The 19,697-nt window shown below is 36.3% G+C and overlaps 1 protein-coding gene across 1 annotated transcript in view; it reads right to left on the bottom strand.

Moving 5' to 3' along the window:
- The window catches only part of ube3c (ubiquitin protein ligase E3C), a 49,533-nt gene that overhangs the window by 16,247 nt on the left and 13,589 nt on the right, over window positions 1-19,697 (bottom strand). The window contains exons 15-19 of the mRNA XM_073836939.1: window positions 18,196-18,300; window positions 16,816-16,903; window positions 14,913-15,010; window positions 14,590-14,722; window positions 13,054-13,301 (exon numbers count right to left, since the gene is read on the bottom strand). Of these exons, the coding sequence (XP_073693040.1) occupies window positions 13,054-13,301; window positions 14,590-14,722; window positions 14,913-15,010; window positions 16,816-16,903; window positions 18,196-18,300 (672 nt within the window). The remainder of the gene's footprint in view (window positions 1-13,053; window positions 13,302-14,589; window positions 14,723-14,912; window positions 15,011-16,815; window positions 16,904-18,195; window positions 18,301-19,697) is intronic.

Here is a 19,697-nt window from a genome sequence, read left to right as displayed (position 1 = left end):
TCCTAACAAATCCTTTAATTTTCGTATCCAATGAGAGATTTTTTTTCTGTTAATGGATGAACAGAATAGCTGATAATTCACATACCGAGTGTTAGTTTCAGGTCGAGTTTGGTGTAATGCGAACTATATTTCTTTCAGTATTCAGATATCATTCCTGGTGTTTGGTGTTGACCTGTGCCTGCCTACTGGATTCTGCGTTTGCCTCTGCCATCTGGATTTGTTGATCTTTCTTGGACTGTTTTCTCCCTACCGCCTTGCCTGACTACGATCACCTGTCCGCCGTATTCTCCCGTCCAAAGTCCGCCTCATCGGCCGGTGACCGCTGTTTCGTTGTTTTACTATTGTTTAATAAACGTTCTCAGATGCCTTTGCTTTATTTGTAATTTAATATACTTAAACTAAATGACTTTGATATATTTACATACGTAATACTCTATATCGCATTTTCCCCAAATATAGCCTATACCTTTTGGTAACTTATCCTTGGTATGTATAAAATGTTTGGTTTGAAATAAAGTTTGATTATATGAATTTTGTATGGCATTTTTACTCAAAGTTTTATTCAAAGTTTACACAAGCAGATGTCAAGTTAAAAAGAACAATATCAATGAACTATTTTTAATAATAAACAGTATGTAAAAGTATTACATACTCATCCTGTGTATATAACACGTAGGGGAAAAAAGCTTTATTTATAATCTGGCATGAAAAAATACATGTAGTAAAAACGTCGCCTTACGGTTGATGAATGTCGCCGAACAACGTTGCCACAGCCTTTTTGCGTCTTACATTTCCACGTTGTTACAACTTTGCGAGCACGTAGACGGCGACGTTGACATTATAAAAATGGGACGTTGCACAGACGTCGCCACAACGTAAATGTGTTTGCTGGGATACATCTTTACTCTATGTACAGGTCCTTTTCAAAAAATTAGCATATTGTGATAAAGTTCATTATTTTCTGTAATGTACTGATAAACATTAGACTTTCATATATTTTAGATTCATTACACACAACTGAAGTAGTTCAAGCCTTTTATTGTTTTAATATTGATGATTTTGGCATACAGCTCATGAAAACCCAAAATTCCTATCTCAAAAAATTAGCATATCATGAAAAGGTTCTCTAAATGTGCTATTAACCTAATCATCTGAATCAACTAATTAACTCTAAACACCTGCAAAAGATTCCTGAGGCTTTTAAAAACTCCCAGCCTGATTCATTACTCAAAACCGCAATCATGGGTAAGACTGCCGACCTGAGTGCTGTCCAGAAGGCCATCATTGACACCCTTAAACAAGAGGGTAAGACACAGAAAGAAATTTCTGAATGAAAAGGCTGTTCCCAGAGTGCTGTATCAAGGCACCTCAGTGGGAAGTCTGTGGGAAGAAAACGCTGCACAACGAGAAGAGGTGACCGGACCCTGAGGAAGATTGTGGAGAAGGACCGATTCCAGACCTTGGGGGACCTGCGGAATCAATGGACTGAGTCTGGAGTAGAAACATCCAGAGCCACCATGTACAGGTGCCAGGTCAAGCCACTTTTGAACCAGAAACAGCGGCAGAAGCGCCTGACCTGGGCTACAGAGAAGCAGCACTGGACTGTTGCTCAGTGGTCCAAAGTACTTTTTTCGGATGAAAGCAAATTTTGCATGTCATTCGGAAATCAAGGTGCCAGAGTCTAGAGGAAGACTGGGGAGAGGGAAATGCCAAAATGCCTGAAGTCCAGTGTCAAGTACCCACAGTCAGTGATGGTCTAGGGTGCCATGTCAGCTGCTGGTGTTGGTCCACTGTGTTTTATCAAGGGCAGGGTCAATGCAGCTAGCTATCAGGAGATTTTGGAGCACTTCATGCTTCCATCTGCTGAAAAGCTTTATGGAGATGAAGATTTCATTTTTCAGCACGACCTGGCACCTGCTCACAGTGCCAAAACCACTGGTAAATGGTTTACTGACCATGGTATTACTGTGCTCAATTGGCCTGCCAACTCTCCTGACCTGAACCCCATAGAGAATCTGTGGGATATTGTGAAGAGAAAGTTGAGAGACGCAAGACCCAACACTCTGGATGAGCTTAAGGCCGCTATCGAAGCATCCTGGGCCTCCATAACACCTCAGCAGTGCCACAGGCTGATTGCCTCCATGCCACGCTGCATTGAAGCAGTCATTTCTGCAAAAGGATTCCCGACCAAGTATTAAGTGCATAACTGAACATAATTATTTGAAGGTTGACTTTTTTTGTATTAAAAACACTTTTCTTTTATTGGTCGGATGAAATATGCAAATTTTTTGAGATAGGAATTTGGGGTTTTCATGAGCTGTATGCCAAAATCATCAATATTAAAACAATAAAAGGCTTGAACTACTTCAGTTGTGTGTAATGAATCTAAAATATATGAAAGTCTAATGTTTGTCAGTACATTACAGAAAATAATTAACTTTATCACAATATGCTAATTTTTTTAAAAGGACCTGTATAATAAAATGAAACATGACAAGCACAACTCTGCCTTTTTTGTTAAATGTCAGTTTTAATGAACAATATTAGCCATTATAAAAGTATAAGTATAAAGTATAAGAGACTTATGTAATCGGAAATAAAGACAAAAGCAGACAGTTCGGTCAAATGCATGCTAAAAAGTCAGCGTTGAATTACGATTGATAAATAATTTATGAAGCATAACTTTGTCTTCAGTCAAAACTCTTCCTCTTCTTCCTTGTCGAATTTCTGTCGCTCTACGTAAGTCGTCCGGTATAATTGAAACGATTGGCTATGAGCTACGCACAGGCGCATTTGATAGATATTAGCGCCCAATAAACGGCTCTGGGCATTCGTAAACCAATCCTCAAATACGAGAAAATGAATAGGCTCGTTTGAGATGCGCCTAGCCTCGCCTGAAATGTAGGAGAGAGTAGGTGGCTGCGGTGAGGGGAGGAGTGAAATAAGCGCAGTCAAGACGGACAGTTCTGAGCTCTGGAAGCGGAACAGATACCTATGAGATCAAAGGCGGATATCGCGTTATTCACACTCACCTGCTGTGTTGCTGATAAACATGACATAATTTCAGCTCTGTTGCTTTTATATGAAAATAAATATAAGACACTCAAAGTGCTTGCTATTTAATTCCATACGCAATGTGTATTTATTTATCATCCATTTTTTACTTTAATACTAACCTGTATTTTAGATTTTTATAGTAATATGACAACAATCACATATCACACAGAGATCGCACTGTCATAGTGTTTGGGAATATTCATGCAGAATTTAAACACATAACCACATGATATTAGATTAAAAAATAAAACATTTTAGAAAAGACATCACAGTTGTTTGAACCAATGAGCTTTAAGCAGTGTTGTCAGCCAGTCGTTTCCCATCGTGCTTTTGGTCAGCACAGTCGGTGGACAGCTACTGCGCCCAACTGCTCAATCCGACACAGCTGCCTCGCCATCGCGAGAGTTTTTTGGCACACGTCAGCACGATGTCAGAGCAAGTCGGACGTAACTCGGACACTTTTCTAACTGGCATGCATCTTGCGTTGATCACCGGTGATCGATTCTGCGCAGATTTTGTTCATCTCAAACGAGCCTAACATGTGGTTCCCAGACCACGAATCATGACGTTGTCATGACGTGGTTTGGCGTTAGCCAGGCTACTGTCGGAGAGCAACGGTGTCGCACCTGTGTTCATGGTTTATAGTATTTATCATGTGTAGAAACGGTGACAATTTTAGTGAAGGGAGCAGATCGTAGTTAGTGATCCGTGACTAGGCCTCACGGTTTGGCATGCATGTGATCAGAGGATTAACTGCAAAATTTAATAGATAGAGTGAAAGTTTATCATTTGTATGTGTTTACAAACTCAAGCGCAAGAAGAGGCAAAAGTGAACACACTCAGAAGACTTGGACAAACTAAAGAGGAGTTTCAACATCTGAAAGAGTGCCTGGAAAATAAGGAAATCCGGGCAGCAATGGTAAAAAACAACCCTCTCCATAACAACATTTCCTTACTAATGCTCTCATCTTTGACAAAGTCAATAATTTATTTTAATTGTTATATTGAATTTATGTCTGAGCTAATTGAATAGAATATCTTTGTCATTGTACAAGCACAATAAGATTTAGTTTGAAACTTCCAAATTGATACAAAATCTTAAAAAATACAAATGACTGAAGATTTATTTCTTTTAAATATTTATGAATCACTTTTATATTTTTATTTTATTGTTAAAAATCCATATTTTTTGTCATAATATTTATATTTAAGTGTATTGTATTTATAATATTTTATTCTGCATTAAAAATATCATTTTGTATTGTCTTAAAATTGTTTAAAAATATTTTTATTAATAAAAACTGTGTATTTAATTTGTTTGGATGGATTGCCATTTTGTTGTCTATTAGATGTATATATGTAGGTATTTATAAGCTGTCTATTCGATGACTAGTCTATTTTTGGGCTTTGTTTAGACGTCTATTAAATTTTCACTGACAGCCCAAATTCAGTCTTGTTTTAGCCTAGACCTATATTCACTGTCTATTAGACGTATACATGTAGTCGTTCAATAGTGGTCTAACTGATGTCTAGTCTATTCTCGGGCTATGGTTAGACGTCTTTTAAATTTTCACTGACAGCCCAAATTCAGTCTCGTTTTAGCCTAGACTCATATTCACTGTCTATTAGACGTATACATGTAGTCGTTCAATAGTGGTCTAACTGATGTCTAGTCTATTCTTGGGCTATGGTTAAACGTCTATTAAATTTTCACTGACAGCCCAAATTCAGTCTTGTTTTAGCCTAGACCTATATTCACTGTCTATTAGACGTATACATGTAGTCATTCAATAGTGGTCTAACTGATGTCTAGTCTATTCTTGGGCTATGGTTAGACGTCTATTAAATTTTCACTGACAGCCCAAATTCAGTCTTGTTTTAGCCTAGACCTATATTCACTGTCTATTAGACGTATACATGTAGTCGTTCAATAGTGGTCTAACTGATGTCTAGTCTATTCTCGGGCTATGGTTAGACGTCTATTAAATTTTCACTGACAGCCCAAATTCAGTCTTGTTTTAGCCTAGACCTATATTCACTGTCTATTAGACGTATACATGTAGTCGTTCAATAGTGGTCTAACTGATGTCTAGTCTATTCTTGGGCTATGGTTAGACGTCTATTAAATTTTCACTGACAGCCCAAATTCAGTCTTGTTTTAGCCTAGACCTATATTCACTGTCTATTAGACGTATACATGTAGTCGTTCAATAGTGGTCTAAATGATGTCTAGTCTATTCTTAGGCTATGGTTAGACGTCTATTAAATTTTCACTGACAGCCCAAATTCAGTCTTGTTTTAGCCTAGACCTATATTCACTGTCTATTAGACGTATACATTTAGTCGTTCAATAGTGGTCTAACTGATGTCTAGTCTATTCTTGGGCTATGGTTAGACGTCTATTAAATTTTCACTGACAGCCCAAATTCAGTCTTGTTTTAGCCTAGACCTATATTCACTGTCTATTAGACGTATACATGTAGTCGTTCAATAGTGGTCTAACTGATGTCTAGTCTATTCTCGGGCTATGGTTAGACGTCTTTTAAATTTTCACTGACAGCCCAAATTCAGTCTTGTTTTAGCCTAGACTCATATTCACTGTCTATTAGACGTATACATGTAGTCGTTCAATAGTGGTCTAACTGATGTCTAGTCTATTCTTGGGCTATGGTTAGACGTCTATTAAATTTTCACTGACAGCCCAAATTCAGTTTTAATTGTTTTAGCCTAGACCTATATTCACTGTCTATTAGACGTATACATGTAGTCGTTCAATAGTGGTCTAACTGATGTCTAGTCTATTCTTGGGCTATGGTTAGACGTCTATTAAATTTTCACTGACAGCCCAAATTCAGTATTGTTTTAGCCTAGACCTATATTCACTGTCTATTAGACGTATACATGTAGTCGTTCAATAGTGGTCTAAATGATGTCTAGTCTATTCTTAGGCTATGGTTAGACGTCTATTAAATTTTCACTGACAGCCCAAATTCAGTCTTGTTTTAGCCTAGACCTATATTCACTGTCTATTAGACGTATACATGTAGTCGTTCAATAGTGGTCTAACTGATGTCTAGTCTATTCTTGGGCTATGGTTAGACGTCTATTAAATTTTCACTGACAGCCCAAATTCAGTCTTGTTTTAGCCTAGACCTATATTCAGACGTCTTTTAAATTTTCACTGACAGCCCACATTCATTCTTGTTTTAGCCTAGACCTATATTCACTGTCTATTAGACGTATACATGTAGTCTTTCAATAGTGGTCTAACTGATGTCTAGTCTATGCTTGGGCTATGGTTAGACGTCTATTAAATTTTCACTGACAGGACAGCTCAAATTCAGTCTTGTTTTAGCCTAGACCTATATTCACTGTCTATTAGACGTATACATGTAGTCGTTCAATAGTGGTCTAACTGATGTTTAGTCTATTCTTGGGCTTTGATTAGACATCTATTAAATTTTCACTGACAGCACAAATTCAGTCTTGTTTTAACCTAGACCTATATTCACTGTCTATTAGATGTATACATGTAGTCGTTCAATAGTGGTCTAACTGATGTCTAGTCTATTCTTGGGCTATGGTTAGACGTCTATTAAATTTTCACTCACAGGACAGCCCAAATTCAGTCTAGTTTTAGCCTAGACCTATATTCACTGTCTATTAGACGTATACATGTAGTCGTTCAATAGTGGTCTAACTGATGTCTAGTCTATTCTTGGGCTATGGTTAGACGTCTATTAAATTTTCACTGACAGCCCAAATTCAGTCTTGTTTTAGCCTAGACCTATATTCACTGTCTATTAGACGTATACATGTAGTCGTTCAATAGTGGTCTAACTGATGTCTAGTCTATTCTTGGGCTATGGTTAGACGTCTATTAAATTTTCACTGACAGCCCAAATTCAGTCTTGTTTTAGCCTAGACCTATATTCACTGTCTATTAGACGTATACATGTAGTCGTTCAATAGTGGTCTAACTGATGTCTGGTTTAATCTTGGGCTATGGTTAGACGTCTATTAAATTTTCACTGACAGCCCAAATTCAGTCTTATTTTAACCTAGACCCATATTCACTGTCTATTAGACGTATACATGTAGTCGTTCAATAGTGGTCTAACTGATGTCTAGTCTATTCTTGGGCTATGGTTAGACATCTATTAAATTTTCACTGACAGCCCACATTTTGCCTTGTTTTAGCCTAGACGTCAGGGCTGTGTTTGAACGGCTAATAGACGTCTTTTAAACGCAAAATTGCTTGCTGGGTTATTACTGATGCACAAACGCACTGTATATGCACTACTCACTATACATCATATTTCTGCTTGAACACAGTTCAGTATATTCATGTAGTTGTATACAGCGAGTGTTTTATAATGGATGCTCACGTGTTTTGAAGAAGTTTGTCAGGATCAGTGGTGTTCATATACATATGGGCATCAGACGCTCCAAAACACCCTTTTCTTTTTTCATCTGTGAGAACCGATCTGCCAGAACCGTGCTTGCTAATAGGGCTGGGCCGATAAACGATATCATATCGAATCGCGATAAAATTTATGTTAATAACGATGATAAGCTCTAGACATTTTTTGCTCGATATGGATTAATCTAAGAGCCAATCACACAGCAGAAATATGAGACAACAGTCAATCAGTGTGCACGTCAAAGTACAAAGTTCATTTCCTACCGCACTTTGCGAAGCAAACTTAACACCAGGACGACAAAAAAAAAAAGAGAGAGAGAGAGTGGAAGCAGCGACGAAAGTGAAACTAACCTCGAGTTATTATCCAAAGATGTTGAAACTGTCGATAAAAATAGGTAGCACGAATTCCGTTATATAAGTGGTTTGGCAATCTGAAAAGTGACTCTCAGCTGAGAGTTTGGCGCGAATGTTAAAACTGAAACCGAAAGCAAAAAACGCACGCGCATTCAAAAGCAATTTTAATCCCCCTTTAGGGTTGTGCCGATAGAGGATAGTATCGTGTATCGACGATAGTCAGAGATATCGCCTGTTGCGGATGCCTTTGACGATAGTAAGACGATTATTATTATTATGCGTCAAAAAGGCACCTAACTTTAGCGGTGCAGCGCGGAGAGCCAGTTCTAGGATGCCTCAGAAACTACACACAAGCATAGAGTGGCCACGTCGCGCCACAGATGTGTGCAGTGAAAATGGGTAAGAGATTTATTCATCATGAAGTGTACATAGATTAAGTGTAGATTTAAGGTTAGACAGTCATTAGGATAACAGAGGTAGTAAAAAGTGGTTTAGGCTGAATTAAATACGATCAAGAGAATCCGTCTGTAAATAGAAACATTCACCTCAGTAACATCTATATGCGTTATCTGGAATTACGATGCGATAAAATGGCGCTAAACATATGCACGTGAATTACACTCGCATCGCTTCTCCACATTCTATATGAAATGAACTACAACATGAACTGATGACAAAGATCAGACACACAGTGGTAACATTATCGCAATATGAGGGGTAAAGAAAGATACACACATTTACATTCATGCACGCACATTTACCGCTTCCTGAAGATAACAGAGAATGAAACCGAAAGTAGCCTCTCCGACAGAACTACAGTCAGCCTTTGTACACGCACAACTGTGTCACAAGTCACATGCACTACCCTTACAAAACAAATAAGGAATTTATTACATATTGACATATTTACATATTATTAAATAAATTAGCACGATAGTATCGTGTATCAGCGATCTCACAGGCTGACGATAGGACGATATGAAAATTGAGCATATCGCCCAACACTATCCCCCTTGTTTAGAGAGTGACTCCCCAATGCACGCAAATTAGGCTACATTACATATCTAAGCTGTTATTAGTATGTAGGCTATGATAGGTTGTGTATTGCTATAGCTCTGTATCATTCTTGAAATATTCGTTCTCTATTTGCAATTAGAATAATGAGAGAGTAGCCTACTTTGATTATGGCTGAATTGTCTGCACTTAATACAATTAAGAAAGAACTATGTCGTAATTTTTTGTTATTTATACTGTAGATTGTTTCAAAATGCAGTGGTTGCCTCTAATTTAAATAGCTCAACCTATAATAGAGAAAATAAACAATTATGTTAATAATAATAAATAATAAATAAATAAATAAATAAATAATTGTTACAAATTATGTTTTTACAATAATTTTATGTTTACATTTTGTACATTTACCATACTCTGTCACGACTTTTATTTTTTTAATTTATTTTAGTAAGTTGTTTTAATTTTTAAGGCCAAATCTGTAATCTGTTTTTGTTAATAAACTATACTTTAAAATGTAATTTAATGAACCCTTTAATTTTTGTGGCATTAGTCACTGTTGGGATACTATTTTAAAGCTGGCAACATCAACAGCTTATATCGAAATATATATCGTTATCGTTCAATATGGGAAAAAAATTATCGAGAATACATTTTTGCCATATCGCCCAGCCCTACTTGCTAATCTAAACTAATCTAAAATTATCATATTTTTAACAGACAATTATCTACACCCGACTTCACTGAAGCTAAGTTATACTCTATAAAAAAATATTGGCCTGACGCTTTACTATTGAGGGCTCTGGCAGCTAACGTTAGCTATAATGGATAATCAAATCTATTCAACGGCATCACCGAACTACAGACGGGCTTAGCTAACGTTACGTATTTAAATGGGTGAGCATGAGAAGAGAGACTACATAAATTCACTTGTGACTGAGTTTAAGATGTTAAATTAGTTATCTTACTCAGTAAAAAAACCTGTTGTTTGCCCTGGCTGATAGATGTCAGTCAGACTGGCGGCGGCAGTGGTGGGGAAACGTAGTGGGCGTGGTCACTAATTTGGAAGTGACCAATAGAAAAAGGCTTTTTATCCTGGTAGAAAGAGACCGCCCATTGAGATACAGCTTTACTCGCAAGCAAAACTTTTCAACTTGCAAACAAAAATTTTAGACCCGCAAAAAAAGACAGCAGAAAAGAGAGCAACATTTGTGCTTTCGCAATGAAAAATGTTTGAAGTGTACAATAAAAAAAAAGATTTAAATGTACACGCACTGCAAATAATTTTGTTATCAATTTCTTTATTTTTGAGATTTAAGAAGACTTTTTTTTGCAGTTTTATTTTTTAATTACAAAATAATTAGTTTTACTCTTAAACAGTATGTTTGTTTGAATAATAAAGACACAAAAATAACCCCATAAAAAATAAGCATGTTAGAATACTTAAGTTTTTTTAGTTTCAACAAAGCTTGATGCAACTAAAAATACACTGAGCAGCGCTGTCATCAGAAATCACCATTAACAGATTACATTAGGGATATTAACGGTATGACAAAGGTAACGCTTTCCTCAGCGGACATTCAAACTAATGGTTCAGTCCATCTCTCTATCTGTACTATACTGAATACTGTGAGCTTTTACTGCAGTAATACAATAAGTTTTCAACGAAGCAACTCAACGATCCTTTTAAAGTGACGTTTGGGAATTAGCAGTGCTCAGCTGTTAAACTGTCAAACTGAGATCTGAATCCTTGGCGGAAGGAAGTACTTTTGCACAAAAGAGGGTTTTTAAAGACACTCTGTTGTTGTTTCTTATTTTACACACTCATGCTATCAAACTGTTGTATAAACGCAATATCACACTAGTAGATGTGAAATATGGCTGTATATTGCCATGCTGTGATTATACAGCGATATCTCACGTCTACTCGTGTGATATTGCTCATATAAGTATCACAAAATCAATCATGAAAAAGCAAAAATTACAGATTTCTCAAATCTAAACTGTATCAAATCTGTATTTCCTTCACTGACCCACAACCAAAAAAGCATATTTAGTTTTTATTAAATCTTTCAAATTAAAAAGAAGTTTTAAAGAAACCCTATAAATTTATAAACACTTTTTGCTAGAAACCGATTGGAAGACAATATAACACTACTGACAGGTTCAGACAAAACCTTCAACCAAAGCCAGCTATATAACATTATCTTGGTGAAAAATCAGCACAATTCGCCAAAAGAAGTGCAATACATCACAGAAAATGAAATCAACAGTTTTTCTGTGTGTGTGCCTTTGGTGACAAACAGCAACAGTGACGCAATTGTAATCTATACAGGTCGTCTTTATAACAGCACTAAACAAATATCAATATCCCACTCAGTCTGCCACTCCTTCACATATTTATGGAGAGAGAAGGAGGGTTAATTGAAAGTCAAATTCAAATTAATCTCGTCACCTTAATTGCTTTGCCCATTACTAAGGAGTGGGGGCAATTGAATGGAATAAGATCAGGAAAGTAGGGGGGCGGGGCCAGCCATTCCTCAGGGCAGGAGCTCAGTTATGTCCCTTCCATCGTACAAGGTGTGCGTGTGTGTGTGTGTTCATTATAGCTCTCTAATAAGTGGCCTGAATTGCCTCTTCACAAGTGGTGTTGATGCCCGTGACTGTAAAACAGATCAAAACTCTATTACCAGCGGCACGGAGCCTGTTATTTATGGCGCTAGCTGATTTAGCGTCCATGGCCAAATGCGATGGCTACACAAACAGAGATGGGGAATCATGGGCTAATGGAGTAGCCTAATTGAGCAGCGAGCTTCTTGGCATGAGGTAATTCATCTACCCTTCCCCCAGTCAATGTGCTACGTGATAAACAATCCCCGGCGTACGCATTAATGAAACTTTAAAAACATTAGCGGCTAATAAATACCAGCGAGCGGACACACAAAAGAGACGGCCAAAACAATAGCGACAATAAATTGTGACTCAAGGTGTAGCCGTTATACGAAAACACAGGGCAAAATTAGGATAATCAAAAGGGTTATCAAAGTGTTTTATTGTAAAATATTATTAACCCTTTAAATTAACAACATAATGCTACTGTATATACAGATTCTGGAAATGCTTGAAAACTATGAAACTACTCTGAGAACTGATACAATAAGACAAAGTAGTTCCTTGCATGTCATTTACAAAATGATCTTACAAAAAAAACCTAGTTAAAGGAAAAATTATTTGGATCAAAAGGCCACAAATAAACTTGACTTTAAACTGCAGTGACCTCGTAAATCAAATGGATAGGATTTATAATGGCAACTAAGCTACTCAGCCTGAGACCACTGATTGAACCTGACCTTTGACCTTCAGCATTGATCTAAATGACCCTGTGTGTGTGTGTTTGAGAGTGTACGTGAGTGAAAGACAAATGAGACTCCAAAGACAAGCCACTGTAAGAGTTACCAAATAACTAATTTACAGTAAAATAATTTAAATAAATAGTGAACATGTATAGCAGGAGATCAAAGTGCCCCTATTATGCCATTTCCAATATTGCCTTTCATGCTGTGTGTAATGTAGCTTTATGTGAATGTGAACCATCTGCAAAGTTGTAAAGCCAAAAGTACACAATAAAGTTATTGTCTCTCAAAATAAAGAATCAACTCTTAACAGCCTAAACGAGCTGTTGGTAATTTGAATCCCACTTCCGTAACACATTTGCACAATTCCTGCCTATGTTGTACTTTGGCAAACCACGAACAACTTGACGCCTTCAAACACGTCATTTGAACACTTGCTCTTAAAAGAAGGCTCAATACCCAGTTTATTTGAGCCAGCTGGCTCCACTGAATCACAACCCGTAAGCATGATAAATAATAGATGCTTATATTTTCTATCAAGCATTCAAAATACAGAACTATCCCAGTGGGCGTATCGTTTCCAACACGCGCTGTACGTGGTAGGCCAATCACAATAGACTGGACCTTCTGACCAATCAGAGTAGGCTAACAAAATCTAGAGGTTTAAAGAAACTGAATCTTTGAACTGCTTTAAACGAATTGTTTGAGAATTGTGGAAAATGAGGTGATATTAAATGCATATTTTGACCTTGCATGAATGTAAACCTATTGTAGGAGACTCCCAAACTAATTCTGTGATCTCTGTGCTACTGAACAGATAAAAATGTGCAATACACTATGTGATCCTTGTCTTACCTTTCCCAGCATCCTGCCAAGGAAGAAGTAATGCCGGGTGAAGGATTCTCCCACAAGCATCTCTGCAGTGGGACTCGGATAGAGAAGACCTTCATTAGTTGTCTTGAAAAAGCCTTGGTTAGGATTAAAGCCTGACTTCAACAGCTCATTCAAGAACTCTCTGAATATTCCTCCTCCATCAATGCCAGCTTCATCTAGCCCATGTGCATTGAGCAAATGAACCCTGATCCTCTTCTTCAGATCAGGCTCTGAAATTGAGAAAAATAATCTATTTAGCAAGATCCACATGGCCCCTCTTCATAAGATTATTAAAGGCCTCAAAAGTAGTATTACATCTATGCAGTGTGGACTACAGTACAGGGAATAATATTATGAGAAAACATATTTGTGACCCTGGACCACAAAACCAGTCTTATTTAGCACAAGTATATTTGTAGCAATAGCCAAAAAAAAAATTTGTATGGGTCAAAACTATCGATTTTTCCTTTATGCCAAAAATCATTAGTAAATTAAGCAAAGATGAAAAATATATCAAATGTTCCATTAAGATATTTTGTACCGTAAATATATCAAAACTTAATTATTGATTAGTAATATGCATTGCTAAGAACATTATTTGGACAACTTAAACTTTTTCTCAGTATTTTTTGCATCCTCAGATTCCAGATTTTCAAATAGATGCATCTCAGCCAAATATTGTCCTATTCTAACAAATCATACATCAATGTAAAGCTTATTTATGTATAAATCTCAAATTCAGAACCCTTATGACTGGTTTTGAGGTCCAGGGTCACATTTATGAATTGATGTGGTAAAATTAGACAATCAAAATTTTAAATTAAACTACTTTCATGCCCCTAAACAAACAAGGATATAAAAAAAATTGTTATGACCATCATTACTTTTAATTAAACAAATGTCATTACTCTATCTCTGGTAAAGCAACAGACTTCTCTCTGGTGATATATGCCGGACTTCTGCAATCATTTAGTTTACTGAAACTTGCCTTTTTCTTAGAATTGACTGCAAGCTCGCATTTGCATTCAATTAACAACCAATGAATAGAACACCAAATCTGAACACTACATTTTTTTTTCAATACTTAATTTTACTCGGATACACATCACAGCACAGATGCTACTTCTGTAACATTGCAACAAGTCTAAACACTAACCTGACCTACAATCAAAAAAATATTTTGCCAAAAAAAAAAAAAAAAGATTTAGACCAAGGTTTCAAAATAAAATAATCACTAAAATAAGACAAACTTTTCCATGTCATCTATAAAAGTCTAATGCTACACAACTAAAAAGACTTTCTAAGAGACTTCAGTGGTGAGTTCTTACACTCAAGACGCATCGCCCTAAATCATCATAACAGCTTTTGTTGACAGCTGCTATGAATTACCTTGTCTAATTCCTAAGCAAGGTTAATGTCTTTTTTCTCAGTGCCTAATAAAGCCACATTCATTGTACTAAATGCATTTTATTAGGAGAGTTTTCAATGCATTTGACGGAGTAGGTTTGCCTTGTTTACCATTCTCAGGAGATAATTTGTCATAAGCATCTTCATAGATGTAATTCCGTCTAATGGTAACATTAACGCCATCCAAAAAAGGGCCCTCTCCTTGCGCTTCACGCTTATCAGCGTAGATCAATTTCTGGAAGATCTAAAAGGGCAGAATGATCAAAGTTTAGCTGATTTACATCATTAAATCTGTGCATGTGTTCATTTGTTATTCATATGTCATCACATAATTACAACTTTCAACCTTCTTTTTTTATTCACAGATCACTGAATTTTAGACCAGTGTTGTGCACAAATCATACTCCATACCATACCAGTGATGGGTGTCTTACCTTTACTCTCTCCTCAAAGGGCACAACAAACGGAAGTTCGGTGAGGATTGCCAAATGTCTCTCCTCCGATACTGATAACGGTGGAGGCTCCAGTCCAACTGTGAGGGAAAACAACAATTTCTGTAAACCTTTATTCTACAAGTCCTATGCACGCCTTATAGAAAATGCTAATTCATTCTCTGCCAGGAGGTGGCACTTTTGGAACAGCAGAAATATTGCGGTTTTCCTGGTAACTGCAAATTTAAGACCTCTTGAAATCAATTATGATTTTCTTGTACCATTTAGGACTTTTTATGGTCTTAAATTCGATACAACTACAATTTACTACTACTTTTTTTAAACATTTTAAGGATCCACACAAACCCTAAAATATCTCTATACAAAAATACATGTGAAAAACACATTTCTCTAAAGCTAAATATCTTCAATACAAATCTACTAATATGTTCAAATTATGGCTGTGGCTCTTCAATGCAGGTGATGCACAAAAATGAAAATTGCAAAAATGAACTTCTACAAATATAATGAAAACACACAATACTGTGTTTTTTTCACCTTTAGAAATCTATCCAATCATTTATCAATCTGCTCTTTAATTTACATGGATAACAAGACACAACACTGACAAGCAATTCACTCAGAATTCATCTGGCGTTTAAAGCCTTCATCTTCATCTATCCTGTTGACAGTCAATCTCTAAAGCTCTCTATTCATCATTCAGACAAATATACTACCAGTCCACCCAAAATTCCTCCTCACCTTACATGGCATTGGCATTACATTAGAAAAATTAAAAATATACACTACATAAATAAGATTTTTTAACCAGAAATTAAATACTTTTATTCATAAAAGACACATTAAAAGTGAGAGTAAAAACAAATATAATGTTAAAAAAATCTTCTGAAGTTTCTATTCAATAAAGAATACTAAAAATATATATCATGGATTCCATTAAAAACTGCACAATTTGTACAACTGTTTTCAATATTGGTAATCCTAAGAATGTTTCTTGAGCAGCAAATCAGCATATTAGAATGATTTCTGAAGAATCATGTGACACTGAAGACTGGAGTAACTGCTGAAAATTCACTTAACAAATAACACCTGAAAATACATTAAGACAGACAAGAGTTATTTTAAATACTAATAAACATTTTCCTGCATTTTTGATCAAATTAATGGGCCCTTGGTAAACCTAGATGTCTGTCGCAAAAGACCTACCGCATTTGCATCTGTACACTTGCACAACCTTGAGTGAGGTCTGCTACCAGCCTTGCTGAATGCAGTATTTACAGAGCATCCCATTAAAGATCACTCAATCCCCTTCTGTCTTTCCTGCCACACACTTTTAATTAACTCAGCAGCGATTTGCCCATCCACCTGTCCTCTCCCTCCATTACAGGGACGTTTGTTTTGTATTAAAACTCCGTCCTACAAACGTTTCGACCACAGGAAAAAAAGTGCCGTAACAGCAGATGAGGAGTGTCATTCATCTAATCCGTTGCTTGCATGGTGGAATGATTCTACTCAATTAGTCAGTCCTCGCTCTCTCCACAAACCAGCCATCAAGGGGCCATCTTGGTGGAGAAATATGGTGCAGCATGGTCAATACAGGAGCCATTCGTCACTACCTCGCAAGTCCATTTAGGGAAATGAAAAAGGTCCGGACAAACAGGCAGCCAGATGTGTTCAGCCTTAGGCTAATTGAATTTTTAAGCACATATGCTCCAGGGTGGCATGGAAAAGACTAGAAGCCCTGGTTCTGTAGTTCACGTTAACACCCTCTTGAGTGTTCTGACTTGCCTTGGAATAAAATTGCTTGAGCAGTTGTTATTATTACTTCATTTTTTGTGTGTGTTTCACAATAGTTGTGGTTGTTCTCCATAAGGATAAGTCTTACCATCTAACGTGGACTGAAGTGGTCCGATACGTCCCATTCTCCTGGTTCTCCACACATGTCTTGCAGAGGGCACATAGAGCTGAGTCACCTACGCAAAAATATAAATATACAAAGCAAGCTAGATCACTACAAGCTATTGGTGTTTTTACACATACATATTTGAACTTGTTCATTTAGAAACACACATCGATGATTAAAAAAATGTTATCATTATACTTTCATAATAATATGTATTTATTTTTTTAAATACAAATGCTTTACATTTGTGACCCTGGACCACAAAACCAGTCATAAGAAGGACGGGTATATTTGTCATTTTTTCTTTTATGCCAAAAATCATTAGGATATTAAGTAAAGATCATGTTCCATGAAAATGTTTTGTGAATTGTAAATATGTCAAAACTTAATTTTTAATTAGTAATATGCATTGCTAAGAACATCATTTGGACAACTTTAAATGCAATTTTCTCAGTATTTAGATTTCTTTTTCATCCTCAGACTCTAGATCAAATCTCAGCCAAATATTGTCCTATCCTAATAAACCATACATCAAAGGAAAGCTTATTTATTCACCTTCAAAAATGTACCATTATGACTATGACCATTTATCGATTACAAATATTGCTGTCGCTTGATTGACTGAACTAGTTTAAAGAAAACCTATGATGAAAAATGCTTGTTGATGAGCTGTTTTCCCCATGACTAAACCAAGATGATGACAAGACAACAATAAGGCCAATAAACGATAACTGACTATATCAACATGCATTATCGTTAACAAAAGACAAGACTAAAATTAATAATTAAAAAAAAAAAAACATAAAATCTTTCTTTATTTTCATCAAAAAAAGAAGACAAAATATTATTGCAGACTGCTGTACATGCATCTACTACTTGAGCTTTCATGTAAGTGGTTGCCAGATACCAAGAGTTCAAATCCCCAAATTAGAGCTTCTCTGTTAAAAGGATACATTGACTGCCCAGTGTTTTGCTTAATTTTGCAATCTGGCAACCACATGCACACATTCACTTCTCATTGCAGAAGTGGCGACTATGATCTGACAATACCGACAAACTATTGTCAAATTTCTCAAATGACAACAATCATTATGATTTTAATTTTAAGCAAAATAATCATTTTTATCAGTTTAACCATAATACACTGACTAAAACTAGATGAAAATAATCATTTAGACATTTAGTCCACTAAAACTTGATATAAATCTGATAACTAAAAAGTACATTTGACACAGACTAATTTAAAAGACTAAGACTAAATTACAAATGGCTAACACAATTAACACTAGATCAGACAGCAAAACGAACATTTCTGTTTAGCAGGTTTTAATCATATGATTAGTCTTCTTAAATGAATTTTACCTTGTCTGCTCTGATGTTGACCTCATCAGAAAGCCAATGACCCGATGGACAGAACGGTCTTCGAATATCTCGGGCTTTCAGCATTTTCACAAGGTTGGTAATAACCTTTTTTAAATAATAAAAAGGGTTTATTTACACATTTAAATAGACAAATTTCAATTTTAAAAGCAATTTAAAATATTAAGTTTCTAAAGAAACATTATCAAAAACATTATGATCTAGTCATTAACGGATCTGCAAGCAGATAAAGCTATTTGCCTAACATAATCCCATTTTTTAATAGGTAATTGCATAATTTATATAATGGTGGAACTCAAAGTGAAGACCAGACAGATCAACTTTTATTGTCTAGCCAGCACAACTAATCAGTATACAGATACTCACTTGTGCTGAAAATAAATACATGCAATTCACAAAATGTCTTTTCTATTTCTTCATTCTCTTTAAACACAGGATAATTCACCCATAAAGTCAGTCGACTTCATCCAATTTCATTTATCTACCCTTCTGTTTCATACTCATGCAAAAGCTTTTTCTTCTACGATTACAGTGTCAAACAAAAGTCTGGCTGGCCATTTCTAGAGAATGCCTCAAATCAATCTCTGACCAAGACATGCTAACGCCAGAGAGTCTGTAATAATGGCAAGTGCAAAACTCTGTTGCTAGTGGGTTTGTGGGGCAGGGGGTCCGAGGGCTCTTCCTGTCTAAGTGGAATGAATAAGCATTGGTTAATTAGCCCATCGGGTTAAGTGCAGGCCTTAATGGGTCTCTCCAAAACTCCTGCAGTGACATCCCTCTCCAAACACAGCCAAGAAGAAAGTTCCATTAGCAATATTAATACAAGCTTAGTTGATCATTTTCATTCAATTAACTTCTTTCAATTAAATAGATAGCTCGACAATAGGAGTGATAAAACATCCAGAGGGACGGCCCATGGCTGGAGGCAAACATTAGTGTGTGAGGGGTCAACAGCGTTAGAGCTGACTGTAAATTGCACATTCAATTTGGGAAATGCGTTTCTCCTGCTTGTACTTCTTTAATGGGTCGTTTTAGCTGACAGGAGGCGTTTTCCGCCATCTTTTGTGGAAATCTTTCAGAGCCTTTTGTATGCCGTACCGACTCGACTACAAGAACTCAAACAATGAGCTGTCACTTCAAGTGTTCAACTCAGAAGCTTACTGGAATAGTGCAAACTTACAAAATAGATACAGAAACATTGCACGACCAAAATGCTATTGGTCACTTTCCTTAGTAAATGCATTTTCAGACCTTCAAAATGGTTGCTTTGTTCCAAAAAAGAGACATTTTTACAATGTTGCATTTTCTCCTTGGGTTGGATCACTTTAACCAAAGCAAAAATTCAAAGTGCAGCAAAATGTGTTCATGCTAGTTAAATGTGAGTAAAACTGCCTTCTCATTGGTCAGAGTGCAACTGTTTATAATCTGGGAATCCACTCATAGTGGTCATACATTAAGACAGATTGACAAGTTTCACAGACTAG

The sequence above is a fragment of the Garra rufa genome, chromosome 3 (assembly GCF_049309525.1).
Source record: "Garra rufa chromosome 3, GarRuf1.0, whole genome shotgun sequence".
Taxonomy (NCBI): Eukaryota; Metazoa; Chordata; class Actinopteri; order Cypriniformes; family Cyprinidae; genus Garra; species Garra rufa.
This window is presented reverse-complemented; position numbering and strand designations above follow the sequence as displayed.